The sequence below is a fragment of the Antedon mediterranea genome, chromosome 2 (genome assembly GCF_964355755.1).
Source record: "Antedon mediterranea chromosome 2, ecAntMedi1.1, whole genome shotgun sequence".
Taxonomy (NCBI): Eukaryota; Metazoa; Echinodermata; class Crinoidea; order Comatulida; family Antedonidae; genus Antedon; species Antedon mediterranea.
This window is the reverse complement of record NC_092671.1, coordinates 38,508,591-38,534,921: the sequence shown is the minus strand read 5'-3', so window position 1 is coordinate 38,534,921 and position 26,331 is coordinate 38,508,591. Positions and strand designations below refer to the sequence as shown.

General features: G+C 33.8%; 2 protein-coding genes across 2 annotated transcripts in view; one reads left to right on the top strand and one right to left on the bottom strand.

Annotated features, from left to right (window-relative positions):
* LOC140041006 (zinc finger protein GLI3-like) overlaps nt 1-16,601 on the top strand; it is a 38,160-nt gene extending 21,559 nt beyond the window's left edge. Inside the window, exons 4-13 of the mRNA XM_072087358.1 lie at nt 628-745; nt 6,132-6,313; nt 6,492-6,611; nt 6,904-7,364; nt 7,656-7,901; nt 8,602-8,751; nt 10,344-10,508; nt 11,979-12,311; nt 12,770-13,088; nt 13,352-16,601. Coding sequence (XP_071943459.1) covers nt 628-745; nt 6,132-6,313; nt 6,492-6,611; nt 6,904-7,364; nt 7,656-7,901; nt 8,602-8,751; nt 10,344-10,508; nt 11,979-12,311; nt 12,770-13,088; nt 13,352-14,913 — 3,656 coding nt within the window. The 3' untranslated portion in view covers nt 14,914-16,601. The remainder of the gene's footprint in view (nt 1-627; nt 746-6,131; nt 6,314-6,491; nt 6,612-6,903; nt 7,365-7,655; nt 7,902-8,601; nt 8,752-10,343; nt 10,509-11,978; nt 12,312-12,769; nt 13,089-13,351) is intronic.
* Nucleotides 16,602-17,157: 556 nt separating this feature from the next.
* On the bottom strand, nt 17,158-25,312 carry LOC140041009 (uncharacterized). Its single transcript, XM_072087361.1, has 12 exons — nt 24,040-25,312; nt 23,835-23,926; nt 22,982-23,086; nt 22,674-22,763; nt 21,847-22,025; nt 21,189-21,384; nt 20,459-20,639; nt 19,883-20,065; nt 19,501-19,563; nt 18,546-18,947; nt 17,904-18,016; nt 17,158-17,778 (listed from the first exon to the last, which is right to left on the bottom strand). Exons 1-12 carry the CDS (start codon nt 25,304-25,306, stop codon nt 17,521-17,523), a joined length of 3,129 nt encoding a protein of 1,042 aa, XP_071943462.1. The 5' UTR covers nt 25,307-25,312; the 3' UTR covers nt 17,158-17,520.
* Nucleotides 25,313-26,331: the final 1,019 nt, after the last annotated feature.

Genomic DNA, 26,331 nt, shown 5'->3' with positions numbered 1-26,331 from the left:
AAGAATAGAAAGTATTTATCGTCATTATAGCCAGTATAAACTAGAACAAAGGCAACCATCCTTCCTCATAGGGGATTAGTAATTGCTTAGGATTTAAAGGGATTAAGGGAGATTTAAATATGCGGATATACATGCATCTCAGAGAATGAGAATAGTTTTTGTATACTTTGATAAGAAGAAGACAGAAATGAATTGAGAGTTTGTTCTCATTCATTGTTTTTGGATTTTGCAACTTTTGCTTTGTTTACACTTACACAAACTTTATGTGATGTGCCTATATACAGTATATGGACATGATGTTATATCACTACCATTTAAGCACATCACTACCATATTTGGGCACATCACACTTTTTTGTAACATAAAGTTTGATAGTGTAGACAAAGCTTTAGTTTAGTTTATTCAAATACTTTTATGGCTTTGATTTTTTTTAATATTGTGAATTATTTTTAGTGCTGTCAGAATTTTGTGGGTTAACAACTTAATTCAATTTAAAAGATTTCTTCATATGGTTGACAAAAGTCAGCTATGCATCCTGAGTTTATTAGGTAAGTTGCAGGAAAGAGAAGAGAATCTTTTTTTATTTACAAGTTTATCAATATATTTTGTCTTTTTCGTGTGTTATAGGTGTTCCTGCAGCTGCTATAGAAGGACACTACGCTTATCATCCCCCAATACCAGTGGATTCAAGGACCCACGAAGGAAGGTACCATTTGGAGCCTCATATGCACCATCCCATACCAGGGTAAGAACATCATTACAGTTGACTTGATTTCCATCGTACTAACATTATCTTCCCAACCTACTCCAGGCGGTTTTCAAGTTTAAAACCTGCCCGGTACATTTTCAGTCAATTTGATGACCCATTATGTATGCATTCAATTGCAATGTGTACAACAATAACAAACTTTCATGCATAATGTATTTGAGGTGTTGCGTAGCGCTAGTAGCATCATCTCTTGTAAAAATAGGTTTTGTAACAGCTTTTATCCAGCTGCCATTCTGGCACTCAATGCTTGTCAGTATACTGTACAAGAGTGATGTGACACTTTGTAATTATTTTTTGTTTTTATCTGTTTTTGTATATCTCAGAGGAAACATAATTTCTATGTATATTTTATATGCAAATGACAATAAATGGAATATTTTTCCACTGATGAATGAATGAATAAATGCATGAAACCCAAATACTGAAGATCATATTGATCAGTGTTTAAAAACTTTTGCAGAGTAGATGGTAAATTGTTGTGACACAAAAACCACAAAAATTCCTTTTTAGTGAGGTGTACCACTGTGAGTTATCTTTTTCAAGAAATCAAGTAGGGTCCGATTTCAATTAGAAGGCAGTGGGTTAAAGGTCATTTTGTTTTTGTTTTTTCCATGTGTAGTGTGATAATATTAATGAAAGAAATTCTCAAACTCAAAAGCCTGGTCAGATTTATATAAATGCTGATGCTTTCAGCTTTTTTTAATCTGAGTAATACAGTCAACTCTCACAATATCGGACTCTCTGAATTTTCCCAAATTTCTTTTTATTTACCATTAAGATTAAAAAACATATTTCACACAAGACACTTTTCAGAACCCCAGACATGGTTAGCCCAAGTGTGTCTTGGGTATTAGCAGAGTTTATTTTTATTTTATTTATTTTTATTTATTTTATTTCAACCACATCCAACAACGAAAAATCGCCAATTACAGTATAGTCGTTATCTCGGGACCGTTCTATGGCCACCACCAGGTAGGCTTACTTCATTAAGGCTTCTATGAATGGATGTACTGGTTGGGAGCAGGAACGCTAGTAGACCAAACCCAGTACCGTTTTGATTACGATCAATCGGGAAATTACCTCATGACATTAAAACTCTTTAGATATATATATGTATATAGAATCATATTTTAAATTTTCATTTTACAAGAAATAGTTGCAAATCACTTTCCCTGGAAAAATGTAGAACAGAGTGCTATACGCATTCAATTAAATGGAAAGGTGCTGATCTTTTTAACACATTAATTGAAGAAACTAAATCATCAAGTAATTTAATTGTTTTCAAAAGTAACTTTAAGGCATTACTGTAGTTTAGTTCTATTGTCTTACTGTTATTTTTATATTTTAGTTTAAAATGTACTATTGCAGGGAAAAATTTCATCTTAAAATTTCGTTTAGCAATATTGCTAATAAAACTGATGTTTGAGTCGAGAAACATAGTTTTCTATAGTATATTTTGCTACACAATTGTAGAATTGTGTAGCAAGAAGGTTGTTTTGTATAGCTTTTTGCTATGCTACACTGGCGAAATTATTCCCTGTTGTACCCAGGGTCTCAAGGGAGACCAGTCCTTTTGACTGATTGGGCCACCCTGGTTAAATATTGTTAATAAATAAAATAAATTAATTAATTAAAAGCACATAAAAATTTAAATCGATTTAAGAATTTTAGACTTTAATTTGGACAGATATAGTATACAAATAATGAATGTTTATGAGTGTAATGGTACAAATAATGGCACGAGGTGAATGATGAAAGGTTATATTTCAACGAGGCGATGAGCCGAGTTGAAATATAACCTTTCATCATTCACCAAGTGCCATTATTTGTACCATTACACGAATACAAAACATTCATTATTTGTTTTATATAACATCTAAATAAATTCTAGTTATTTGAATCAAATAAAAGGTAGCCCTAGCCAAAGTTTACTACATTTCATTCACACACATTGATTAAAAACAGTAACATTTCGTTTTAAATAATTTTATATTAAATGTTATATTTATATGGATTTCGTAAACACACCTACTTTTGTGTTAATTATGTCAACAAACGACCAAACAATCCTAGGCCTAGCAAGGCTAAAACGCCTAGGCTAGGCCTAGCCTAATACTAGCATGGCCTAGGCTAGACCTAGTAGCCTAGTACTAGCTTGGCTGAAAGGCAAAACTTCGACAGACAATTGGAACTTATCTAAGCTAATTATGGTTTTTCCAACAATTCCACGTCCTGTAGGGATGTCCCCATTAATTAATCAAAATTCTAAAAACGATCTAAAGCTAATTTAAATGCCTTTTTGAATGAAATTAGTACATAATGTCCAAATCGTACACAAATATCTGCTGCTGTTGCATATCTCGCGGTGGTGTTTACAAATGAAACTCAGACCAGACGACAGGTGGCGCTGTTGTATTTCACAGTACATAGCCATATCATAGGATAATTTGTGTACTAGATTTTTTTTCATCCGCGAGACGTTTTTTTTTTCGTACACAAAAATGTTTCAAAAAGTACTATTTAACGATCGTTGAATAGTGCGTACTATTGCACGCCATGTGACCCACATTCGTCCAATCAAATGACAGGAATTTATTTAGGTGTTATATAATAGTAGATATATACTTATTTCTTGAAATAAAAACATATTAAACATGTTAATAATGTATATTTTGATCATTGATATCAAGTTGTTTGCTTGTTTTTGTACATCTTTCCATAAAAAGAGATGATATACCATTTTGCTTTAATACTGACATAAATTTAAAATAAAATTTTGAATTTGTTATGTTTATTGAAATGAGTTATTCAATTAAATCATTTGGTTAGGCAGAGGTTATCATATATTTTTCCATGTATTCTGTGCCTTATTTGCAGCTGTGATATTAAATTCAACAAATGAAACAAGGATCTCTGTAACTAACTAACACTTCACCTTTTCCTAAGGTAAAACTATCAGCACTCCATGTGCTCCTCAACATCAAAAACCAGCCGCTTTAATTCCTAGCATTTATAAGATATTATCTGGCTCAGAAGCCTAAAGTTATTTTGATATTAAAAATTACCACAAAATGCTACTGAGTGTTGTATGCAAATTAGAGGGTGAAACCATGGTAACCGCACTCAATACTTAGGAGAACTTGTTACCCAAAAGAATGTCATGTAATTCAAGACATCTTGCCTCTTAATCTTTTGACCAATCAGAATGCTTGCCACGAATGGATGCCCTGCTAACCTGTTCAGGGATCCTCCACAAAAAGTTGTTTTGGGACTAAATTTGTTTAGATTTGGTAGCCATTTTTTTTTTAAAGAATTTTATACTTTTTCGATACTATTTGCCATTGTATTGTATTTTTGTCTTTATATTACTACAAGTCAACATTAGATAAGATAGATATGGTAGTCTGTCGTATTTAAAATTCTACCTTTTTTTTTGAAAGTATTTTAAAATATATCTTTTATTTATTTATTTTTTAAAAATCTTTACAATACTTATACACTGTAATAGCAACTTAATATAATGCAAAATGTGCCCATCAAATGTTATGTTTGGCATAAAAGTTCCTAAAATGTTCTTATAAAGTGTTTTCTTAGTAAACAAAACTAGCAGTTATCAAAATGTATTCTTTTATACATGACTTTACACAACGCAAAATGCAATATGTGTCCATCAAATTTTATGTTGAGCACAAAAGTTCATAATCAAATATGAAAAATGTTTTTTAGTTTCCATTTCCATTGTTTTTGTATAGTTTTTGCGTAATTTTGTTGTTCAGATTTTGTAATTGTGTGGAAGCACCATCTACACATGTGTGCCTCGATCCAAATAAATATTATTATAACTATTCACAAATAGGGTTTTATATTCATGAGTTACTCACTTACGTGAGTGAACTTAGTGGACTTACACCTAATTAACACACTATCAATTCCATGAAATTCAATGTGCATGAAATTATATAGAGATATGATATCAGCTAGATGGCATATCAGGTTATCAGAAAGACTGGTTTTACACATTTGTTAAGTTAAAACTCAGTAGGAACCCAACTTTAAGAAAGGATATACAGTACATTGTACTGAAAAATAAATTCTAATGAAATTGTTCTATATACCAGGCATAAGGTACTTTTAAAACTTAAAATGTTCCACTGTCTATCCTGTATTTAAATAGTGACTATAAAAAAGATCCGAGATCAGACCAGCTTTTACTTTAGTTGATGAAGAGATAATGTTAGAAATAGAGTTATCATTGTTAGTACTGTACTAATAAATATATAAATAATAATAATAGTTCATTCTTTTATAAGCGTGTTCTCAGTGCGCTGAACAATATTACCTTGTTCATTTTTGTCACATATGAAAACATACAATGCAGCTAATAATCAATAATTGTGTCTTGATCTAACCATGGAGGAAAAAATAATTTTATTTTTTTTTTTTATTTTTTCCTCCATGATCTCACCCAGTGATTTTATACACCTAGGTGGAGAGAAGCAAATGTAAGTGTCTTGCCTAAGGATACCAGCAAATAAATACATATACTATAGCCTATTGCAAAATTGCAAAATCAAAATAATGTTAACAATAGAGTTATATTAATTAAATAAGTTTGTGGTATTTTTAGATCTGAAAAGAACTGTTAGGTTCTTGACGTTCCGATCAATATTCTTTGACCGTCCTCAGGAGTGAGTTAGTTATATTGTTAGTAATATTAATAATATTAATGCATAAATTAAAGCCTAAAATATCGTAAAAATAAAAATTAGATTTCCTACAAATTTGTCAACAATGTTTAGAGTTCAATAGGTGTAGATTAATATACTGTAGTTAATTTTGCTCTTTCATCATATTGACCCTGCTGAACAATGCCACTTATTGACCTCATCAAGTTTCTCCAGATGTTTACCCAGAAATTCTTCAATGACCTTTTTACACCTCATAACATTTTCATATGATTTACACTGTGGTTCCCATTAAACAATATCGCCCCTTGTTTCTCTATTAAGTTCAGTAATTGCAATATTGGAGCTGAAACTATTTATATACTGATTACAAATCATGTTATCAATTTAAAATTATAAATCATTTTATCAATTTAAAATTACAAAATATGTTACAAATTTGCTTTGAAAATGTTAAAGAGTGTTTAACATCTATACAGTATTATAGTTTTGTTGCATAAAAAGATAGATATAAGCTATTTAGCTTGTTAACCGACCCATTAACATCAAGCAAGTATCTATCAATCAAATTATAAATCATTTTATCAATTTAAAATTACAAATATGTTACAAATTTGGTATGAAAATGTATGTTTGAATATTGTTACATTAATAACTATTTCTTTTTTACTTTGTAGACATACACACGGAACAAGTCCGGTACTTTCAGATATATCGTTTATAAGACTTCCACCTCACAGGAGTGGTAGTTCCCATCCGGAGTCTCCAATCTATCCATATTATCCATACATGGATAGCCCAACGATCTCAGTACTATCCCATGCCAGGGGACTAAGTCCTGCTGCAGGGCCACACCATGGTAAGCAGCAAATTATGTTTATTGTATAATCATGGACCTAGTCCATTGTATATAATGTATTAGTATTCTTATGAAACGCCATATGTGCCAAATTATTTATCTTTTTACTAATATTAAGTCAAAACTGTGTCTGGAACCCACACTAAAGTCTTATACCTTATCATTTTTTTTAATATAGGGCATCCAGGTTACTTGCCCCACATGGTTGCTTTCCCGCCTCATGGATCTGAGATTACTGGTCCACCAAGCACTGCAGGAAGCATTGAACATCCATCACTTGAATTTTCATCAGTTGAAGGTGCGTTGTTTTATTTTTACTTAGACCTGCTTCTATTCTTAAGCTCTCTCTATACTATCAAACTGTATGTGAAATAATAATAATAATAAAAATGATGTGCCCATATATGGACATGATGATGTCATATCACTACTATATTTGGGCATATCACTACCATATTTGAGCACATCACACTTTTTTTACAAAAGTGTATGGAAAAATGATCATGTTTAAGATATATATTTAGTTTGGATTTTAATGCATTCACCATTCTTCATTAATGATAAATTGTGAATAAATTATCTTTGTTTAGGTTCAAGATTTTCAAGTCCGAAACCATCGGCTCGACTCAGCAGAAAGCGACAACTATCAGTCTCGCCATTCTCTGAAACAATTGATATTAACGCTATGATACGTACATCGCCTAACTCTCTTGTTGCATACATTAACAACTCTCGCAGCTCGTCGGCAAGCGGTTCATACGGTCATCTATCAGCTGGTACAATTAGCCCTATGAACTGGCACCATCCGGTCACTCCTATAGCGCATCTACAACAACTCCAACAACAGCTGATGCGACATCGAAACGGTAACCCGTACTTACCAGCTACGAGTCCGGCTCAGCATATTTCAAGCCATGGTTATCCGCATCCAGGCATGACGGCGTTGTTTGCACATGGTCATAATCATTCTGCTAGCCTACACGAGCAGGCATGCAAGGCTGCGCATCACCACCAACATCACTCTCACCATGACAGATACTCGGCTGCAGAGGTTAGTCTTTATCTGTAACCTTCAATGATATACAGTGAATATGAGGAAATATGTTAGAATGAAAAAAGCCATCCCAACTGAGATTCGATCCCAGAATCTTCTGCTTGTTATGCAGACATCCTACCATTAGACCACTAGGGCTTTCATGGTATGTTTCAAATTTGATGGAATAGTGATTCTTCAACATCCTCTATGTGGTACAGGGGAACAACAATAGTCCTCAATTGCATGCATACAATATTTGCTATTTATAGTTGGATTGTATTTCATTAATTTTCATTTATTTCACAGGTAAATCTAAGTGAAACAAACAACAACGTAGTAAGTAGTACAGTTGACCCGGATGCCAAACGTATCCGCATAAAAGAAGAACCTTTTAAATCACCAGCGAGTATCGTGTCTTCCACGTCCGCGGAGAAGATGGCGATATCGATAAAAGAAGAAGATTTGAAACAAGAAGATGAAGTACCACCTGTGACAGACTGTGAATGGCTAGAATGCACCATGAACTGTAATACATTAGATGAACTCGTACATGTAAGTAGTAAGCAGTCATTAACAAAATCAATTTGAAAACTTTTTTTTTAAATGTCAAAATATGTTTAAGCATACTTAGTAAAGTTTGTAGATCACTGTATATTGATTGAAACGTCAGAACTATATGTACATTTGGAGTATCACAAACCATGAGTCCAATTTACATAGACAGTGAGCGATAGCAGTAAACAAGTCACAAGTTAATTTATTTGATCCAGAAAAAAAAAATCATAACATTATTAGCAAACAATGCAATAGGCTGCATGATTGAAAGCCACCAAATAATTAAAAGCCTGTCCCACGTAGAATCTGTATCTATCTTGAGCGGTAACAAGCCGTCAGCTCCATGTTTTGTGTAGATGGTCACAGGAATAACATAAATACCGCTTGTCTGTGTAAATTGGCCTTTATATCAGCATATTGATTTTGCCATGAAAACCTTAAAACAATTAAATTGGTTTTTTTTTTCTTTCTTTTTTTTTCTCCTTTTTTAATTATCTGCCACCTTTATTATTCTCATTTCCATTATATTCATATAAAACATTTTCTTTTTATTGTATTTTTTTTATCAATATGGTTCCTTAACATAATTAATGTCATTGAAAGACTGTATATAAATAATAATTTATAAAAAATATATATATATATATTTCAGATAATTAAAGACTTTATATAAATTACTTGTCTTTCTTTCCAACAGCATATAAATAATGATCATATTCATAATGAAAAGAAGGAATTCATTTGCCATTGGCGTGATTGTATACGAGAGGAGAAGCCTTTTAAAGCACAGTACATGTTGGTGGTACACATGAGGAGACATACAGGAGAAAAACCACACAAGTGCACTGTAAGTTGTTCAATTTCTCTAAAATCATTTCCACCATTGAGCTACAGTTCACCTCACAAGTCCCCAGTGGTATTTTTAGTTGATCTCCAGCTGAAATGTGCAATTTCATCAGATTGTTTTGCTGTTGATGTTAGAAAAAGTAACTGCACCATCTATAACTCATGTACTCCACCGCATTGTGGCCAATATCAGAGCTCTGACCTACCTCACTCACTCACTCACTGTCCTATTTAGCTCAGTCAAAGTCAATCTTTCACATATTGTACCCATACAACTCATAAACATTCATTATACATATCATGGGGGAAAATCTGATAACTTAACCACACAAACTCCTAGAAAGTAGGAAGCCTTTTGCCATTTTTCATGGGATCATTTACATTATGTACAGTATAGAAATTGTACCAACTCCTGAAAATAGAATTGAAAAAAATATGTTGTGTACAATATCAGAATATCTAACTGATAAGTAGTAGTAGTATAAATTGATATATGTTACTACTGTTAGATTGCTTGTTCAACCTTATAATTGCCTAAATGGCCATTGGATATATTGGTTATAATTGTGGAATACAGTCACGCTGTATTTGGAATACATGCTGTTGCCATAGTTATTTATGTGATTCGATCTAAGAAAATAGCAAATAGGGACATTAAGATAAGAACAGTAGACCCCCTGGATTATTAATCTTGATCTCAAATTTGATTAGTCAGTAAAATGTGACATTTATGAACATGAAATATTGACCCTTATATTTATTGAAATGACTTTTAGACTTTTACATTCCTAAGAATCCTTTGCACATCTTTTTTTAATTTCATACACATCCAACAACGAGCATAAACTTGCCAAATACAGGATGGATAAACTATTTTATAATTTATCGTGCTTATAAACTAAAGCTCTTTCTACACTATAAACTAGTAATATGCCCAAATATGGTAGTAATATGCCCAAATATGGTAGTGATATACCCAAATATGGTACTGATATGACATCATGTCCATATATATGGGCACATCGCATTTTGTTGTCACATAAAGTTTGATAGTGTAGACAGAACTTAAGTCTTATTTGAGGATTAGGGAGTGGAGTTGAAAGAATCGTGAGTTACAACCCTGGCACTAGGTTAGGATTGAACCCTGGACCTTGGGATTAGAAGGCAAGCACCAAGCTACAGCTCCACTTCATCTAACCATTGTAAAATGTTGGCAATAAAAAAAACCTGTAACTAAATCCAACGTACAATGTAATATACTGTTTTCAGGTAATATTACAGGCACTGTATTTCTTCATTTGGTGGTTGTATAATGTGTGAATTATGCAATCAAATTTTAAATTGAATAACACTCAATAAATTTGCTTACTTTTTCTTAGATTATTCTTAGATGAATATTCATAATTCTTTAATATTTATAGTTATTTTTACAGAATGTTTTTATCCGAATCTGTATGTAGTTTGTATACAATATTCACATGATGTGACAATAAATGACAATATCTTGATTGAAGTGACAATACTTTAATGTGGATCTTTGACTTTAAAAGAAACTTCGACATTTTGACAACTAATTCATATATTTACTTTCAGTTTGAAGGATGCAACAAAGCATATTCCAGGTTAGAGAATCTCAAGACTCATTTGAGATCTCACACAGGAGAACGTCCGTACGTCTGCGAATTCCAAGGGTGTACAAAAGCTTTTTCAAATGCGTCAGACAGAGCTAAACATCAAAACAGAACACATTCCAATGCAGTGAGTCAAATGTTATATTGTGTTTATTTTATTTTTTTTCAATTAACAAATCTATTTTGATGGAGCAGAGCCAATTGCAATTATAGGTGTCACATGAAATGTGTTGGATGAATCTAAAGCTACACCATCAAACTTTATACCTCTCACAGTCTAGTCTTAAATTTGTTTTATTTGTTCCCACACAGAACACATGAATTATGAAAGCTGACAAAAAAATGTGATGTACCCATATATAGACATGATGATGTCATATCACTACCATATTTGGGCACATCACACTTTTTTTGTCAAACTAGTTTGATAGTGTACACAGAGCTTTAAACCGTTTTTGTTTTCATTCTGTTGTAAATATAGTACTTAGTATCTAATTTATGTCCGTCATCATGTCCATATATGGGCACTTTACATTTTTTTGTCACATAACGTTTGATAGTGTAGACAGAGCTTTAGAACAAAGTTAGGGTATTAGTTTCACACTTTGTCTTCTCAAATTCATCAAACTCATTAGAGTATCGAGACGATGTTCAGTTTCTTAGCAATAATCAATCAGATTTCCATGGCAATGCCTGTACACAGAGCTTTAATATCATTGCTAAAATAATTATAACAGTTCATCAACATTATCCTGTTTTAGACTGATAATTATTTTTTATTCACCACCTGAATATCTGAAAATATAACTATTTTGTTTGTGCAAAGGAAAGTTTTTTAAATTAAATTAAAAATAGTTTTGCTGATTATATGAACTATTTCTGTCATCACTTCTCTAATAAGAACATTCAGCTGGTGTGTGTACTAACAGCAATTAATCATAGCTAGCTAATGATAGATGGCTGCCACCAATTAACCAACTCAACATGTATCAGTTTTCTATTTAAGACTCTGTTATCATTTTATTACATTGAGTCATCTTCATTAAAATGTTTTGTTTTTAAAAGTTTGATTTACTAATACCTGTAACTTATTTACTTCCTTGTGTACGTACCTTTTTTTTTTATTGGTTAAACCTTGTTTCCATAGGCAGTTTATCGGTTAATAATTGGTTAATATTTGGCTGTGGAAACACTTCCTTATTGTCTATTTTCTGGCCTCTTTCTGTGCCATAAGTTAATAAGTTCCAAGTTGTCATAATTTATGTGTTTTGTGTGGGAACAAATATAAACAAATATAAGACTAGACTGTGAGGGAGGTATAAACAAAACGAAACATTAAAACAATGGTTGTTTTTAAGTGACGATTGTGAGGGAACAAAAAAAGAAAAAAAACATTTAAATTCTGGGTTTTTTAAGATTATAACTAAAAAAAAGTGTAAACAAATTAAACAAAAAACGTAAATCATAATGTCCTTTCTGTAAAATAATTGATATATTATTATTACTTGTCATTTATGTTATTTACCCTTCCATGAGTTTAGAGTTAAAAAAAAAAAAAACACTTTTTTTTAATGAACTATTATTTTGTTATTCCTAGAAACCTTATGTATGTAAAATTCCTGGTTGCACTAAAAGATACACCGACCCAAGCTCTTTACGCAAACACGTAAAAACCGTCCACGGTCCAGATGCTCACGTCACAAAGAAGCACCGTAGCGACAAGAAAGACCCAACATGCGACAAAGGCAACGACGGTAACAACAACTTTGGAAATGAAAAAAGCATCGTGAACGGTGGAAGTATTGGAAAGGATGTAGATAGTGGAAGAAGACGAGAAAGTTCAGATACGATTGATAGAAGTCCGCAGGGACACGATACAGCCACCCATGATATTAAACCATTGAGCGTAGAAAGTAATGACTCTCAAAATGTAAGTATAGTTTTCAAAAGTAACACACAAGTTCATAAATAGATATCTATATGTACTTATTTCCAGGGATTTCATAAATAATAAATATATTCTCTCCCTAAAAAATGTTTTTGTTGTTGTTGAATATGCTGTTTTAATAGTTATTTACTTTGACCTAAAATTGGATCGATAACAAAAATGGTTTACCTTTTAAAAAAAAGCTATAATTTTAAGCAAAAATTAGTCAAATTGACTGCCAGCAAATGGGTTTTTGGTTGAATTTAACCGTTCATTTTGTCTTTTTATAAATGAAAACATTATTTTGGGGGTTTTTTTCTACGGAAGTGATTAACTTAATTAAAACTACAAAATGACTTATTGAAATGTATATGATTTTATTAATTTCATTTTTCATGTTTTTGAGGGATATTACATAAATGATTATTTTTGTTATTATATATTCATTATTTTTCTCTCAGTATGGATGGTCAAATACAGAGATACAAGGGGTTATCCCAGAAGGAGGCTCTTCCCCTCACAATGACAGCGGCGTTGAGATGACGATGATGACAGAGGATGACAAGATTCAAGACAACCACATCTCATCAAACATGGATGCCATCAGTGGTCCTTCTGGTCGAGGAGGAACGTCAACGGCTCACACCGTGAGGATTGGGAACGGCGTATCAATCAAGAGTGGACGCAAGAAGGTCAAGTCCACTACCACAAGCAGTAGGATGGCTAGGGTCAAGAAGACTGTACCAACGTTGCCAACACTGCCTACCATTGTAACAGCTCGTATGTATTTTTGTTTAATATACAGTATACATCAAATGGTATCAGAATTCAAATGGAATAATGATTTTGCCAAATATCATCTATATTATAATAGCCAAAATTTGTTCCTCTATCTCTTCCTAAACCGCAAGTCCGATACTATACGATACGCCGTTCGAGCTGGGGCACCTTTTAATTCCCCTTTATCCGTTAAGCTATATTAGAACGGAAAATTGTCTTTTTGTTTTGCTGTGTTGTGTAAAATTAATTTTTTATTTTTGTAGGTTCTCCAAAACCTCATGATCGAAATATTGAACGGATACAATTTGAAGAAGGTTGTGATAGTAGCCAAACATTTGTCAGTACAGCTGACATCGCCAGCCGCCGTGGTAGTAACATCAGTAATGGCAGCTCTTACTTCAGCAGTAGTCGGCGCTCTTCTGAAGCCTCTCCGTTCCCGATCAGTCAGTTCTCAAGCCGTAGATCGAGTGAAGCAAGTACGTACATGTCCTCAAGAAGGACGTCCGGTGCGTCGATGATGTCTAACCGCATGAGTGTGCTCGGTTCTCCGTATGACCCCATCTCCGTTGGATCTTCGCGTAGATCCAGTGGAACTAGCATGATGAGTGGTCCGACCGGACTACCAGGACTTTCGGTCCAACAACAGCGTAGGTTACAAGCTAAATATGATCATGTCATGAAAATGCAAGATCAGTGGAGCGAAGACCGGTATAGTCCGTCCCCTATGCCGATGTCAGCACGTCGATGCGAGAGTGCTGGTGTATGCGGGCCTCCACACACACCGTTGCCTCATGAAGTTCCAAATACTGGTATCCGTCGGGCAAGTGATCCAGTTAACGGTGGTCGAAGAAATGCGCTTCCAATCCCGCCGAACATGCGATCTATGATGGGTAATAAATTAGGCGTGCAGGGCATAAGAAACATGTGCTTTACATCACCACCACCAAATTGCATCCCGGAAAACGTTGCGATGGAAACTGAAGAGATGATATCCGAGGAGACAATCCCATCTTATATAAACAATTCCAATCAAAATTCAATGAACTATGGTAGTATGAATGAGGTCAGAGGTCATGATGAGAGCAGGGTCCCTCAGTACAATCAAATGGTGATGACGCAACAACAAAGTTACATGCAATATAGACAAGAATCTCAGATGTTAGATAACACTGGAATGAGTAGTTTGAACAATGAAATGAACGTGCCACAACAGAACTACAACATTCAGATGAGGTCAAATCCAGTTGCTATGGAGATGTCACCAGATTGTAACCAGGTCACGAGCACCGTCGATATCGGTCCTCAGCAAAATAACCTGAGTAGAAACTGCAATGACCTGATGGTGGAAGGTCTTGCGTCACTGAGCACTGACGGCATGGACCATGTGGAGCAGCTTGTGCCAGAGAATGAATACAATCCAGTTGAGAAGTTGTTATCAGAGGTTGCACCAATACAGCAGCAGCAGACGTACGTCAGACCAAGAGCTATGCAAGGATCAAACATGAATACCAACATGAACATGCCACCTCCATTGCACCCAGCACCAGTTAGCCTAGCAAGACAAATGAATATGCAAACTCATATGTCAAATATGAATATACAACAAGGAGATATGAATATGCAACAAGCTGAATTAGATATGCAAAGAGGAGAATTGAATATGCATAATGGCGGTATGAATATGCAACAGCCAGGTATGACCAACTCAGGTATGTCTACTCCAAACAGAATGATGACCCCATCATCAAACATGGTGGTAAATGATATGTCTTCCATGTTGTCGACTTTGGCAGAAGAGAATAAATACCTCAATTTGATGTCATAGTTGATGTTGTACACCAGTATGCAATCTATTGATCACTCATGGCTGCAAATGTTGTGATAGCTACTGAAACTACACCAATCTCCAAATCATTAATCAATATATTTTCAAGCGTTAGTACAGTGTTTATTGAAGAACATAAATTGTTTTTGTCTTTTTTGTCCATTGTACACAATTTTCCAATACTTTTATATATTCATGACTGCAGACCAGTCTATATTATGATAACTACTGAAACTACACCAATCTCCAAATGAATATATTTTCAAGTGTTAGTACAGTTTATTGAAAAACTTGCTTGTTTTTGTCTGTTCCGTCCAGTGTCCACTATTTGCCAATATTTTTATATATTAATGTATATGCCATTGTCATGAGGTAAGTTTTGTCAGGTTAGGAATTATTAGGAGTCATCCAGGGACTGATCCAGTATTACAGACTAGGAGGGGGGGGGGGAGGGTCCTAAATATTTCATAAATTATAAAAAATGATCTGTAGGGTTGCAGAAAAATAAGTTTTTATTTTTTAAAAAGATGGGTGTTAAATTTTAGTGGGGGGCTAAAGCCTATTTAGCCTCCCCGTCTAAATCCGCGTTTACTATGTTGGGCTTTAATTATAATTAATAACTAATAAATATATTTTACATATTGTACTCCAGACCACATAGTGGAATTCGATAAACTTGCTAATAGAACCGTGGTCTCTAATTGAAGGGTGGTCAGTGTTTGTCAGTATACTTGCATTGTTGTGCTATTCAATTCCAATAATATATTATGTTTATTTTATTTAAAAAGTAAAGTATTTCTGTAACGGTGCTTAATTTTATAAAGTACAGTATTTCTGTAAATGGTGCTTTATTTTAAAACGGTGCTAAGTTGTAGTTAAGATCTTCTTTTGTTTAATTCTTGATACATTTTCCTGAGGAGGTTAGGAGTTTAGTTTAAGATTAAAATACCTTGAAAATCTTGTGCTAAAATATTATGTAACATAGCCAAACAACTCAGAATTTGTCTATGATCTATTCATCGATAATGTACAGTATTTTATTATAAAATTAATTACTTTTTGTTCAAAGTATTTTATCATCATGAAGTATGATGTTTTAATTTTAAAATGAAAATCTGAGGCAAAGTAATGTGTTTCATGTATAGTTATAAAATTTAATTATTTATGCAAAAATATTACCAAATATGGGAATATGCCTGCCCTTCATTATTCCGTCCAGAAATTTACTTCTTTTCTTAGAAAGCTATGCATATTGTATTTTACCAACAGTATTTTTGCTAGTAAATCACACATTTGTGTGGTATTTGTAAATAAAACTTGTTAGCCTTTTTCAATTGCTAAATTTTACCGTATAGTATTTTATATAATTATTATATTGTTAGATAGTACAGTAGTTAATAGAATGTAACTTTAGTTAAATGCAGACTGAACATCAATTGTGCTATATGAATTTTATTATTTTTAATTTTATATTTTTATTTCTACAGAGTACACCTGCTAATTGGTGCTTTGTGTGCTAATTTTTGTTTTAGCTATTTTATTTCAAAAGTACTTAAAATATCTTACTTTTTAATCTGACGCCGTAAACAATGAAGCGTTGTTAAAGCGATTTTAGCTCTTACAATTACAATTTGTAGAAAGACATCACTGATACCTTGAGAGTGAATAAATCATGTACAGATCTGTAACTATTTCTTGAATTCTTCCTTTTTCAATTCTTCCCTTCTTTCAGTAATTTACTGTAACACTTTATATACATCAATCAGTACTTTTCCACACCAAAGTCAGTAGCATTTGTAAAGCTCTGTCTACACTATCAAATATTATGCGACAAAAAAATATATGGACATGATAGTACCATATTTGGGCACATCACACTTTTTTTTGTCAAACTAGTTTGATAGTGTAGACAGAGCTTTACAACAGCATGTGTATGGGAAATGTCTTGTATGCTCACTCTTTCAACTTTCATCAATGTTTCCTTGGCAGCTCTTTAAAGCTCTGTCTACACTATCAAACTACTGTAGTTTGATAAACAAAATGTGATGTGCCCAAATATGGTAGTGATATATCATCATGTCCATATATGGGTACATCACATTTTTTGTCACATAAAGTTTGATAGTGTAGACAGAGCTTAAGTCAATTCCACTTAATATCTGCATTTTCTGAAGCATTTTATCATCTTATTTTAAACTCCCAAGCTTTGATGATCTATCTCATAATACTGTACACAAGAGAACAAATACACTTCGATGGTTTGTCGTGTACCATTTATTTACTCTTTCGTTTATCTGTTCACAATATACTTTACAAACATAAAACACACTTTATGACATAACATATTCTTGATCTTAATAACAGCTTTTTAAGTCGGTCCCACTTAATATCTGAATCCTGAACCATTCCATCTTATTTTAAACTCCCAAGCCTTTTTGATTGTCTATTTACAACCATTGTTTCACAAATATACTTTATCAATTTTATTCTTTTGCCTGGTTTTTACCATTTACAGTATTGACTCTTTTATCTGTTCACAATATATTTTACAAACATAAATACACACACACTTATAATAACATTTCTTTTTAAAATAATTTATTACTATCATTCCAAATCTTGTAAATTAATAGTGCTTTGAGTAAAGTCCGAAACTCGCGAACCAGCATTTAGAAAAGATTTCCGATCATCTTGTGATTGAGTAAGATTTGACATAGAAAGCTGGTCAGGTGATATAGCTGTAAGCTGATTGGCTAGACTTGAGTTGCTATGCGATACTGCTGAAAGTTGATTGGCTAGGCTTGTAGGTGATACAGTAGTGGTTGGAAGTTGGAAGGAAACATCACTTTCTACTGGAGGATCATCCTACATAGCAAGAAAGGCATGTTTAAAATAGTTAAGTTATACAGATATTATAATATGTATGCCACATATCTATTGAATGTTCTTTCAGAGTTTTATCTACTAGGAAACACAAATGTATGACTGACCTGTAAGAGCTGTGTTTGCACATACGGCGTTCCTGTTGATGGGTCACGCAGGGTCAAACCTGTAGTTGACACTGAACTCATGGGAAACATAGACGATGAAAATGATACTTTTACTGAAAATAGAACATCATTATATTATTATTTAATTTGATGATAAAGCATGTGTGTGCATGTGTCTTTCATTTATTTAGGCACATAGTCAAGAATGAACAAATACTGTCTCCTAACAGGTGACAATCCAATTCACAGGCCAACAATCACAAGATGTATTTGAATAAGCTGATTGGGTTCAGATTTCAGGTTAGTGTACATTTTGAAACAATTCCGGATAGGTGAATCAATGTAATCAACATAGGGAAGCGGCCCGAGAAACGCGCTGAATCTGAATTCACTCGACTCGACAGGCTGTCCTGCGTCTGTTCATCTATCACAAACAGGCACGATGCATCACATTGCCGACCCTCGGACAGACGTGAACAATTCCAGATAGGTGAATCAATGTAATCAACATAGGAGGGAAGCGGCCTGAGAAGCGCGCTGCATCTGAATTCACCTGGCTCGACAGGCTGTCCTGCAGCTGCCGGTCCGCATCTGTCACAAATATGCATTTCCAATGTGAAAAATTCAGGACAAAATACTAACCTGTATCTGATGTAACAAGTTCTACTTGGCCATCAAATTCTTTTCTAATTTCTTTAGGCAATGCAATAAAATCCGTCCTTGCCGACCCACTCTGGTTCTCTTGAATGATCTTTGACTTGTGTCGACCAGCAACAACATCCTCCGTCAGCTCAGCCACTTCCGGTACGCCAAGGTTGCTCTCCAGATGAGATGTAAAGTTGGTAGCCATTGAGGGCTCCGTTGCCTGAGTTAGTACACTGACAGGTAAGGCTGGTAATAACAACTGTTTGTCTATTTCTCCCGCATTGTTGATTAGTTCTGTTATATCGACTGTGCCTTGGGATAGCGATGTCACATGGGATAAATCAACCGATGACTGAGGCAATATTATTGGCCCTGTTTGTACCCGAGGACTTGCCAATACTGTATGATCAAACAAAATTCAAATATTAATAACAATATTTATTATAGAATAAATAATGACCGTACATGACTATGAGTATAATCCAATCTCCACTTAAGAAAAACTCGGACATAAGACTATTAAGATCCATTGTTAATTAATTTTGAGCAGGATCCTAATTGTAACCCCATGGGACTATATACTCGGTCATACTGTATATGGTATTTAGTTTTAAATGTCAAATTTATTGAATATACTAGTATTGGGATATTTGTTAAATCAAATCAATTCAAATCCATTTATTGCAACAAAGTAATTTACAATTCAAAAATAAATAAGATAAAACACGAGTAAAAATTACAATATAAAATTACATTAAATATGAAACAACTTGTACGATAAAATGTTATAAAACTATATATATATATATATATATAAAAGGAATAAAAAATGTATTCATTTGATACGTGTACAATCAATAATAATCAATATTATTGAATATAACTAATATTCCCAATATTTAAATTTATCATTGAAAACATTATTACCAACAGATTTGTATATAAGATTTACCTGAATCTATCTGTCCCTGATCCCTTCCTTTATCCAACTTGACAAATATCATTTCATTATCAACTAGAAATTCAGAAAATATAAAAATGTAAGAATACACAAGACGACATTATTTGGACAAAAGCCAACCTGCTGTATATCTGTGATTTCTCCCCCTATAAGTAGCTAACATTAAAAAGGAATTAAACAAAGCTCTGTCTACACTATCAAGCTTTATGTAACAAAAAAATGTGCTGTGCTCATATATGGACATGATGATGGCATATCACTACCATATTTCAGAATATCACTACCATATTTCAGAATATCACTACCATATTTGGGCACATCACACATTTTTTGTCAAACTAGTTTGATAGTGTGGAAAGAACTAAAGACTTACATGCCACTGGTGCACCATGGGTTTTGATCACATGGTTCTTAACGCCCATCCTCGACGAAAACATCTTTTCGCAATTGTCCCAAGAACAACAGAATGTGTACTTCTCTTTGATTGGTTTACCCATTTTGTGGCGTTTCACGTGCATGTAGTGAGAGCTTCTCGCTGAAAAACTTGCATTGCAGCCTAAAAGTTGAAACTTAATTAGAGACTACTCAGTTTTCCTGTTAAGATCACTCATTTTTTGGATTATTGATTTATACTGGGTAACTTCTTCAGTCAAAGACTGGTCTCCCAGAGGGCCTAGTTATGATCAGTGGCTGCGATGCACTAGTACACCAGGGTAACCCCTACTAGTCTCAAAAGATGTACTTGGTTCTTGAAAGTGAACATGAGCTAGATGTGTACATTGGACCTACTATTTATAGTCCTTATCAGAGAAGACTTCCACCAGAATCATGGAGCGAGTGAGCCTTGAACCTTTGATGATGTTATGGCTATGTAATTACGGTTCCATTGCTTAACCGCTGTCTTTCTTATAAACTGATTAAGAAGTCATTGAAAAAAAAGAATATTTACCTTCAACAGAGCATTTGTAAGGCTTTTCACCAGAATGTGACACCAAGTGACCTTTGAGGTGTTCCAGTCGAGTGAACATCTTGTTACATCCTTCTTGGTTACACATGTACTTGCGCTCTCCTGTGTGCCGTACTAAATGTCTCTTAAGTTTCTGGATACATGTAAATGCCCACTGACAACCCTGTCAAAAATAATATTAATATAACGCATATAAATAAAAGCAATTATGTACTTTGCGTTTCACCTTAGTATAGACAGTTTGTGATAATCAAGTATTTTGTATTCCTTTACTGGCTTTCAACCGCTAGAAGAATATGTCTACAAGCAACAATTCAACTGGATCGGACATGTAATTAGAAAAGAAAATGAAGATCCTACAAAAATTCTTACTTTTCACACAACACAAAGTAAACAAAGAGGCCGGAAGATACCATCAGTACAACAAAGTCAACTTACTAGATGCAACTTCATTGAAGCCTGCTTCAACAGAAATTTATAATTCCCAGCAATGTTTCAACTGTATATATGAACTGTTTTATAAGTTGTTTTGTGACTGTGCAATTTTGTAGTAGTCACTCTCATACTGTACATTTAAAAGTAACACATCCAAATGCCAACTTTAAGTCAATGACTACCAGATGTCTCTGTGAGACGGTTATTTGAACCAGTACCAGTACTACCAGTTAGCTTTGTCTACACTATGTGACAAAAAAAATGTGATATAACTTACATCAAATGTACATTTGTAGGGTCTTTCACCAGTGTGTGACATCATGTGAAGCCTAAGTCTACAGCTCTTTTCATACACCTTTCCACATCCCTCAACAAGGCAAGGAAATGAATGATCATCTCGTTCATGTATGCGTTGATGAGAGCCTAAAGCACTGGTTGTTGTAAACGTTTTATCACAGCCTGGGTGTGTGCACCTTAAAATTTAAAAAAAAAACAATATTTAATATCGAACATTTATAAAGCGCTCTTTTTTTTCTCTCTCTTTTGTGGCATAAACACAACTTTTATACACATTAATATCATCTTTCCTGTCATAATATGACCATAATTTTTCTATTTACCAGAGATTTAACAGCACAATATGAAAAGAATAACTATTGAAATAGGTGAGTTTTGAGGATAACTTTGAATTGAAAAAGAGATCATCGGATCATCGAGCACATTATTTTACATTAATAAATGGGTTTTAAAGTTGTGGGAAGGTTTGTTTCATAATGGGACATTTGTTTTTAACATTTTTGTAATCAAATTAAATAAAAGAAAAAATGAAGAAATAAATAAAGTATTTTATCAACATATTATAGTATCAAATTAAAATACAGTGAATAGACATTAATTACACTATAACGAAAACAAATGAACTTGATGCCACTTACTGTAATTGTTGATCTAAGAAGTGTTTTCGTTGATGGATTTTAAGCTTAGCTTTAGAACTGAATACTTCTTCACATCCCTCCACGTCACATACTTCTATGTTTTGCCTAAAGTGCGTGTTCATGTGTATCTTGAGGTTGTATATAGTGGTAAATGGTTTTGCACAATTCTCCACAGTACACTACATAAAGTAAAATAAACAAGATTAATTGAATTTATTGTTTATTAAAACTCTAATTTGTAATCTTTTTTACTTATTTGACCTCCTTTCACACTTCTTTGTTTTTTCTAAAGTACAAGTATCTATAAATTTTTACTCGGGGTACCAGAGTCTAGGACTTACTCATTTTCTCCTCCATCTCCATCTGGACACTATTGAGTAAAAAGTGTGATTTATAAAGTACTACTCCCTTATTCGTGGGATTTGGCATGAATATACTACAGGGACATGTCCACAAAGCTATAGAGCCGGATTTTTAAATTTCAAACCGACCGGATGCAGCCATTTTGAGTCTCGAAGATTGTACCGTATAGCCATATTTGGTAGCAAGGTTATTGATGTGTATGTGCTGTTACATCCGGTCTTATGACGTCATTACAGCTTCTTTTGCTGTACCCCGAGTATCGCACATTCGTGTTGGTTTTTTTATTAGTTTGATTACCTTATTGTTTATTACTATGATACCTGTTATCATTGTTTCACATAACTTGTATTATTTTTCAAGTGTGAAAAATTTAATCAAAGAAAGAAAAAAAATCTATTGTGCACGAACTAGGCCAGTAAATGAGAACTCGGCGGAGGTAGTAATACTAATAGATAATAACTTACGACAAATGGTTTATTGCCGTTATGTCCCAGCTTGTGTCGTTTTAATTTATATAACGTTTGAAATGACCAGCCACAATCTTCTACATCGCACTAAGAAAAAAATAAAAAAATAAAATTACATTATAATGAATGCGATTAAAACGCTGTCTACACTATCAAACTTTATGTGACAACAAAGTGTGATGTACCCATATATGAACATGATGATGTTATATTATCACTACGATATTTGGGCACACATTTTGATAGTGTAGACAGAGCTTTAGAACAAAACTAGTTAGAGATTTGCAAGAGTATGTATTATTTACCTTGAAAGGCCTATCCGTCTTGTGTGATAACATATGCACTTTTAGCCTGGCTTTGTTTGGTAACAATTCTCCACATTCTACACACTTCTGCTCCGGTTCATCTTCCTAAAATATAACAAGAAATATTTCTTACAAAAAACGCTGCTCGCTTATTGAAAAATATTTTTTATTTCAAATGTTTTTGAATGTGTCATTTTATTGTCACATACTAGATAGTTATTTTACCTGAAAAAAAGTAATTTAAAGCAACAAATACTTAAATTGTCTGTCAGACAATGGTTTTTGGGTTTCTTTTCATTTTTTATATTTGAATAAATATTACTTTTTTGTTACAGAAGTGAATACTCAATTTCTGTCACTTTAGTTAATTTTATTGCTAAGGTCAAATCTGGGGGTCACTTCATCACCCTAGATATTTCAATTGTGAAGTATCCTATTACAAACACAAACTTTAATGGACTGTTTCGATAATAATTCAATGAATATCTGACACTGACAGTGAATATAGGGATTTGTAATTTTAGCATGACATGTCCTAATAGACTCTTTCCCAGCCGTTTTTTGGGTCTACTGTAGCAGCTGGAATCAATAAATCATAGTGGAATTTCCATTTTCACAAAACTGTCTGTCCTTAGAACTATAACTGCTGCTTGCTTTAGCTTCTGATTGAGTAGTCCTAATGGGACGTAGCGGGCTAGAGCAGCAGCGTGAAAAAAAACTATTGGTTTAAAAACAACAAAGTTTATGAAAAGGAAAACGGTTGTTTAAAAAACAACTTCCATGTACATTAAATATTAAAAGTGAGTGTGGTATTTAGTTAGCAATGATGTATTTCCAAGTTTTTATATCTTGCCTTGATTTTCTTTTTCTTCTTCTTGGTTTCTTTTTTTAATTTGACATTTGGTTGCTCAACAGGTGCACTAACACTGCTAGTAGTGGCATTACCTGTAAACAAGATCAAAAGGATTATTAAATTAATGTGTGTCTGCAAATAATAACAGCAATACTAATAATTACAATAAAAATAAACACAGAAAAACCGAATGGTATGTCAGTACCTGTGCCATCAAGGACAAATGCTTGGTTTCCATCACTGAGTTGTATAACATCAAGAACTGACAACATTGGCACATTTTCTCCATCAGTGTCCAGCTGCGTACTGGTTTCCATTGGCTCTTGATCGTTTTTCCCTTCTTCTATGTGCGTCAACAATTTATTAGCTTCTAACGGTGTACTGGCATCGACAGAATCCGCCATTTCTAACTGAAGATCACCAACGGTTGCTGGAGAGGTCGGATCCATGGCGACCTGAAACCTCTGAACTGCGCCAGTTTTCTCTTGACTGGTAAAAAAATAAATCAGAGGTTGATTCTGTCCATTACCAACGAGTGAAGCAAGCGAAACTGGTGAAATACTACTGAGGTTTAGTTGCAGTACATTAGAATTGATTGTTGTCGCACCGGTCGATGTATCAATGGCAGAACCATTTAATGATTCAACAGCGACTGCCAGCTGATTTGCATCAATTAGAACCTGATCAATATTCGCCGTGCTGACATCCGTTCCAGTCGAGGATTTTCCATCGACCTCATCATATTCTTTTCCACCGGCGTCACCGGGATCAATGTTTACAAGCCCATTTACTAGTTCTCCAGTATCGGTTAAAATGGGAGCCAGCCCAGTCCCACCATCTTGTGTCAATCCTAAATTTGTCATATCTAGGTCAAAACTGTTTGCTCGGATTGCGTTGTTGGCATTTAATGTTTTGTTTACATTTGGGAGTTTGAAATTTGCCGCCGCCGCATCCTCCACAGAAACAATACAACTGCCTCCAGGCATCGCAGAATGCACTTCCGGGTTTTCTTTCATCTCAACCGGCTTATTTATTATTAATTTCGCGTGAGTTTGCTCACCAGTTAACGTAAATGTATTATCATCTCCGGCTGATAATATTCCTGAGTCTTGACTATTTAGCATATCAGCAATATCTAAGGTGGATTGACCCGTTGCTTCGCACAGAATGATGCTTGTTGGTTCAGCAACAGCCACAATTGAATCATCCGTTGTTGTCGGAGGAAGTAAAAATGTTTCTTCGTTAGCCCTTTGATCGAATGCACCCGCTCCGCCATCTTGAATTCGAAATTGAGATCTATCACTATCTTCAAATGACACATTCTCAATCCAGCTGCTGTTTTTTGATTGTTTTCTTGTGGTTTTTGGTGTTATAATGCCTCCTAAATTCAATGGTGAACTTCCCACATCAGAAGCCTCTTCTGCTTCTGTTGTTATGGGCCCCTGAGTTTCCGAAAGGAGGGGCCCGTCCATACCTTTTCAATGGGTCTTTCAAAGAATATTTTTCAGGGCTAGGTTAACACGTGATATAGATAGAGGGCGATATACTAATTTATACTGAATACACAGCATTTCAAAATTAATACTACAGTATATCATGGAGAACTCCATGAGTATATCAATCTAAATTTATTTGGAAAGCAGCGGCTACATATTTCACTTACACAAACCAACAAAAAAGCGTGTTAAAAATTTGAAAAATTAATAAATAAAAAGTTTCGTTTGATGGATTGTATTTGCTTATTTTATTGCCAGCCACATACCCAGTACAGACGTACGTTCAGGCATTGGGAAATACTATATATATATATACTGTATATATATAAAATAAAAAAACAACAAATACGATTTTATAGATTATTATCAAAAAGGATTTAAGTTTGAGGAGAGAATTACGATTTCGATAAATTAAAATAATAAAAAGTGTAAAATAAATAAAAAACAATAATTTATATTATTTAAAAATGATATAGTGGGTTTCACTAACAAGCTTGACAAGATTGAGTAGAGTTCTGAACTAAGGAAATTTTGAAGGGAATTCCCCTTTTGAGATGAAAATGAGCGTATTTCTCTCTAGCGCGCGTCGATGTTACGCGCTCGATACTAACACGTGTGACAGTGAAACAATACACAAGAGACAGATGGAATACATTATGAACAGTGTTCAATTTTAAAGGACCACCTTTCCCGGTTTATTTTTTCCGGTTGCATCAGCAACAACTGTTGTTTTAGTTTCTTTAAAATGATATTTTCGCAATAATGTTAACATAAAACTATCCTATTATAATTTAATAATGTAAAGAGTTTACATTATCAACTTCGACAAAACAATTGTTTCATACATTATAATTGACAAAAGTGCAATCAACAAGTTCTTTGCTACAATTTATTTATTTAGTTTATATAGTAAAGGAATATCGCGTTCGTTTCAATGAGTTTAAGAGTGGGGAGTTGGGTCGAATAAATAATTCCAGAACCTCGATCCCCGCATAGTATTG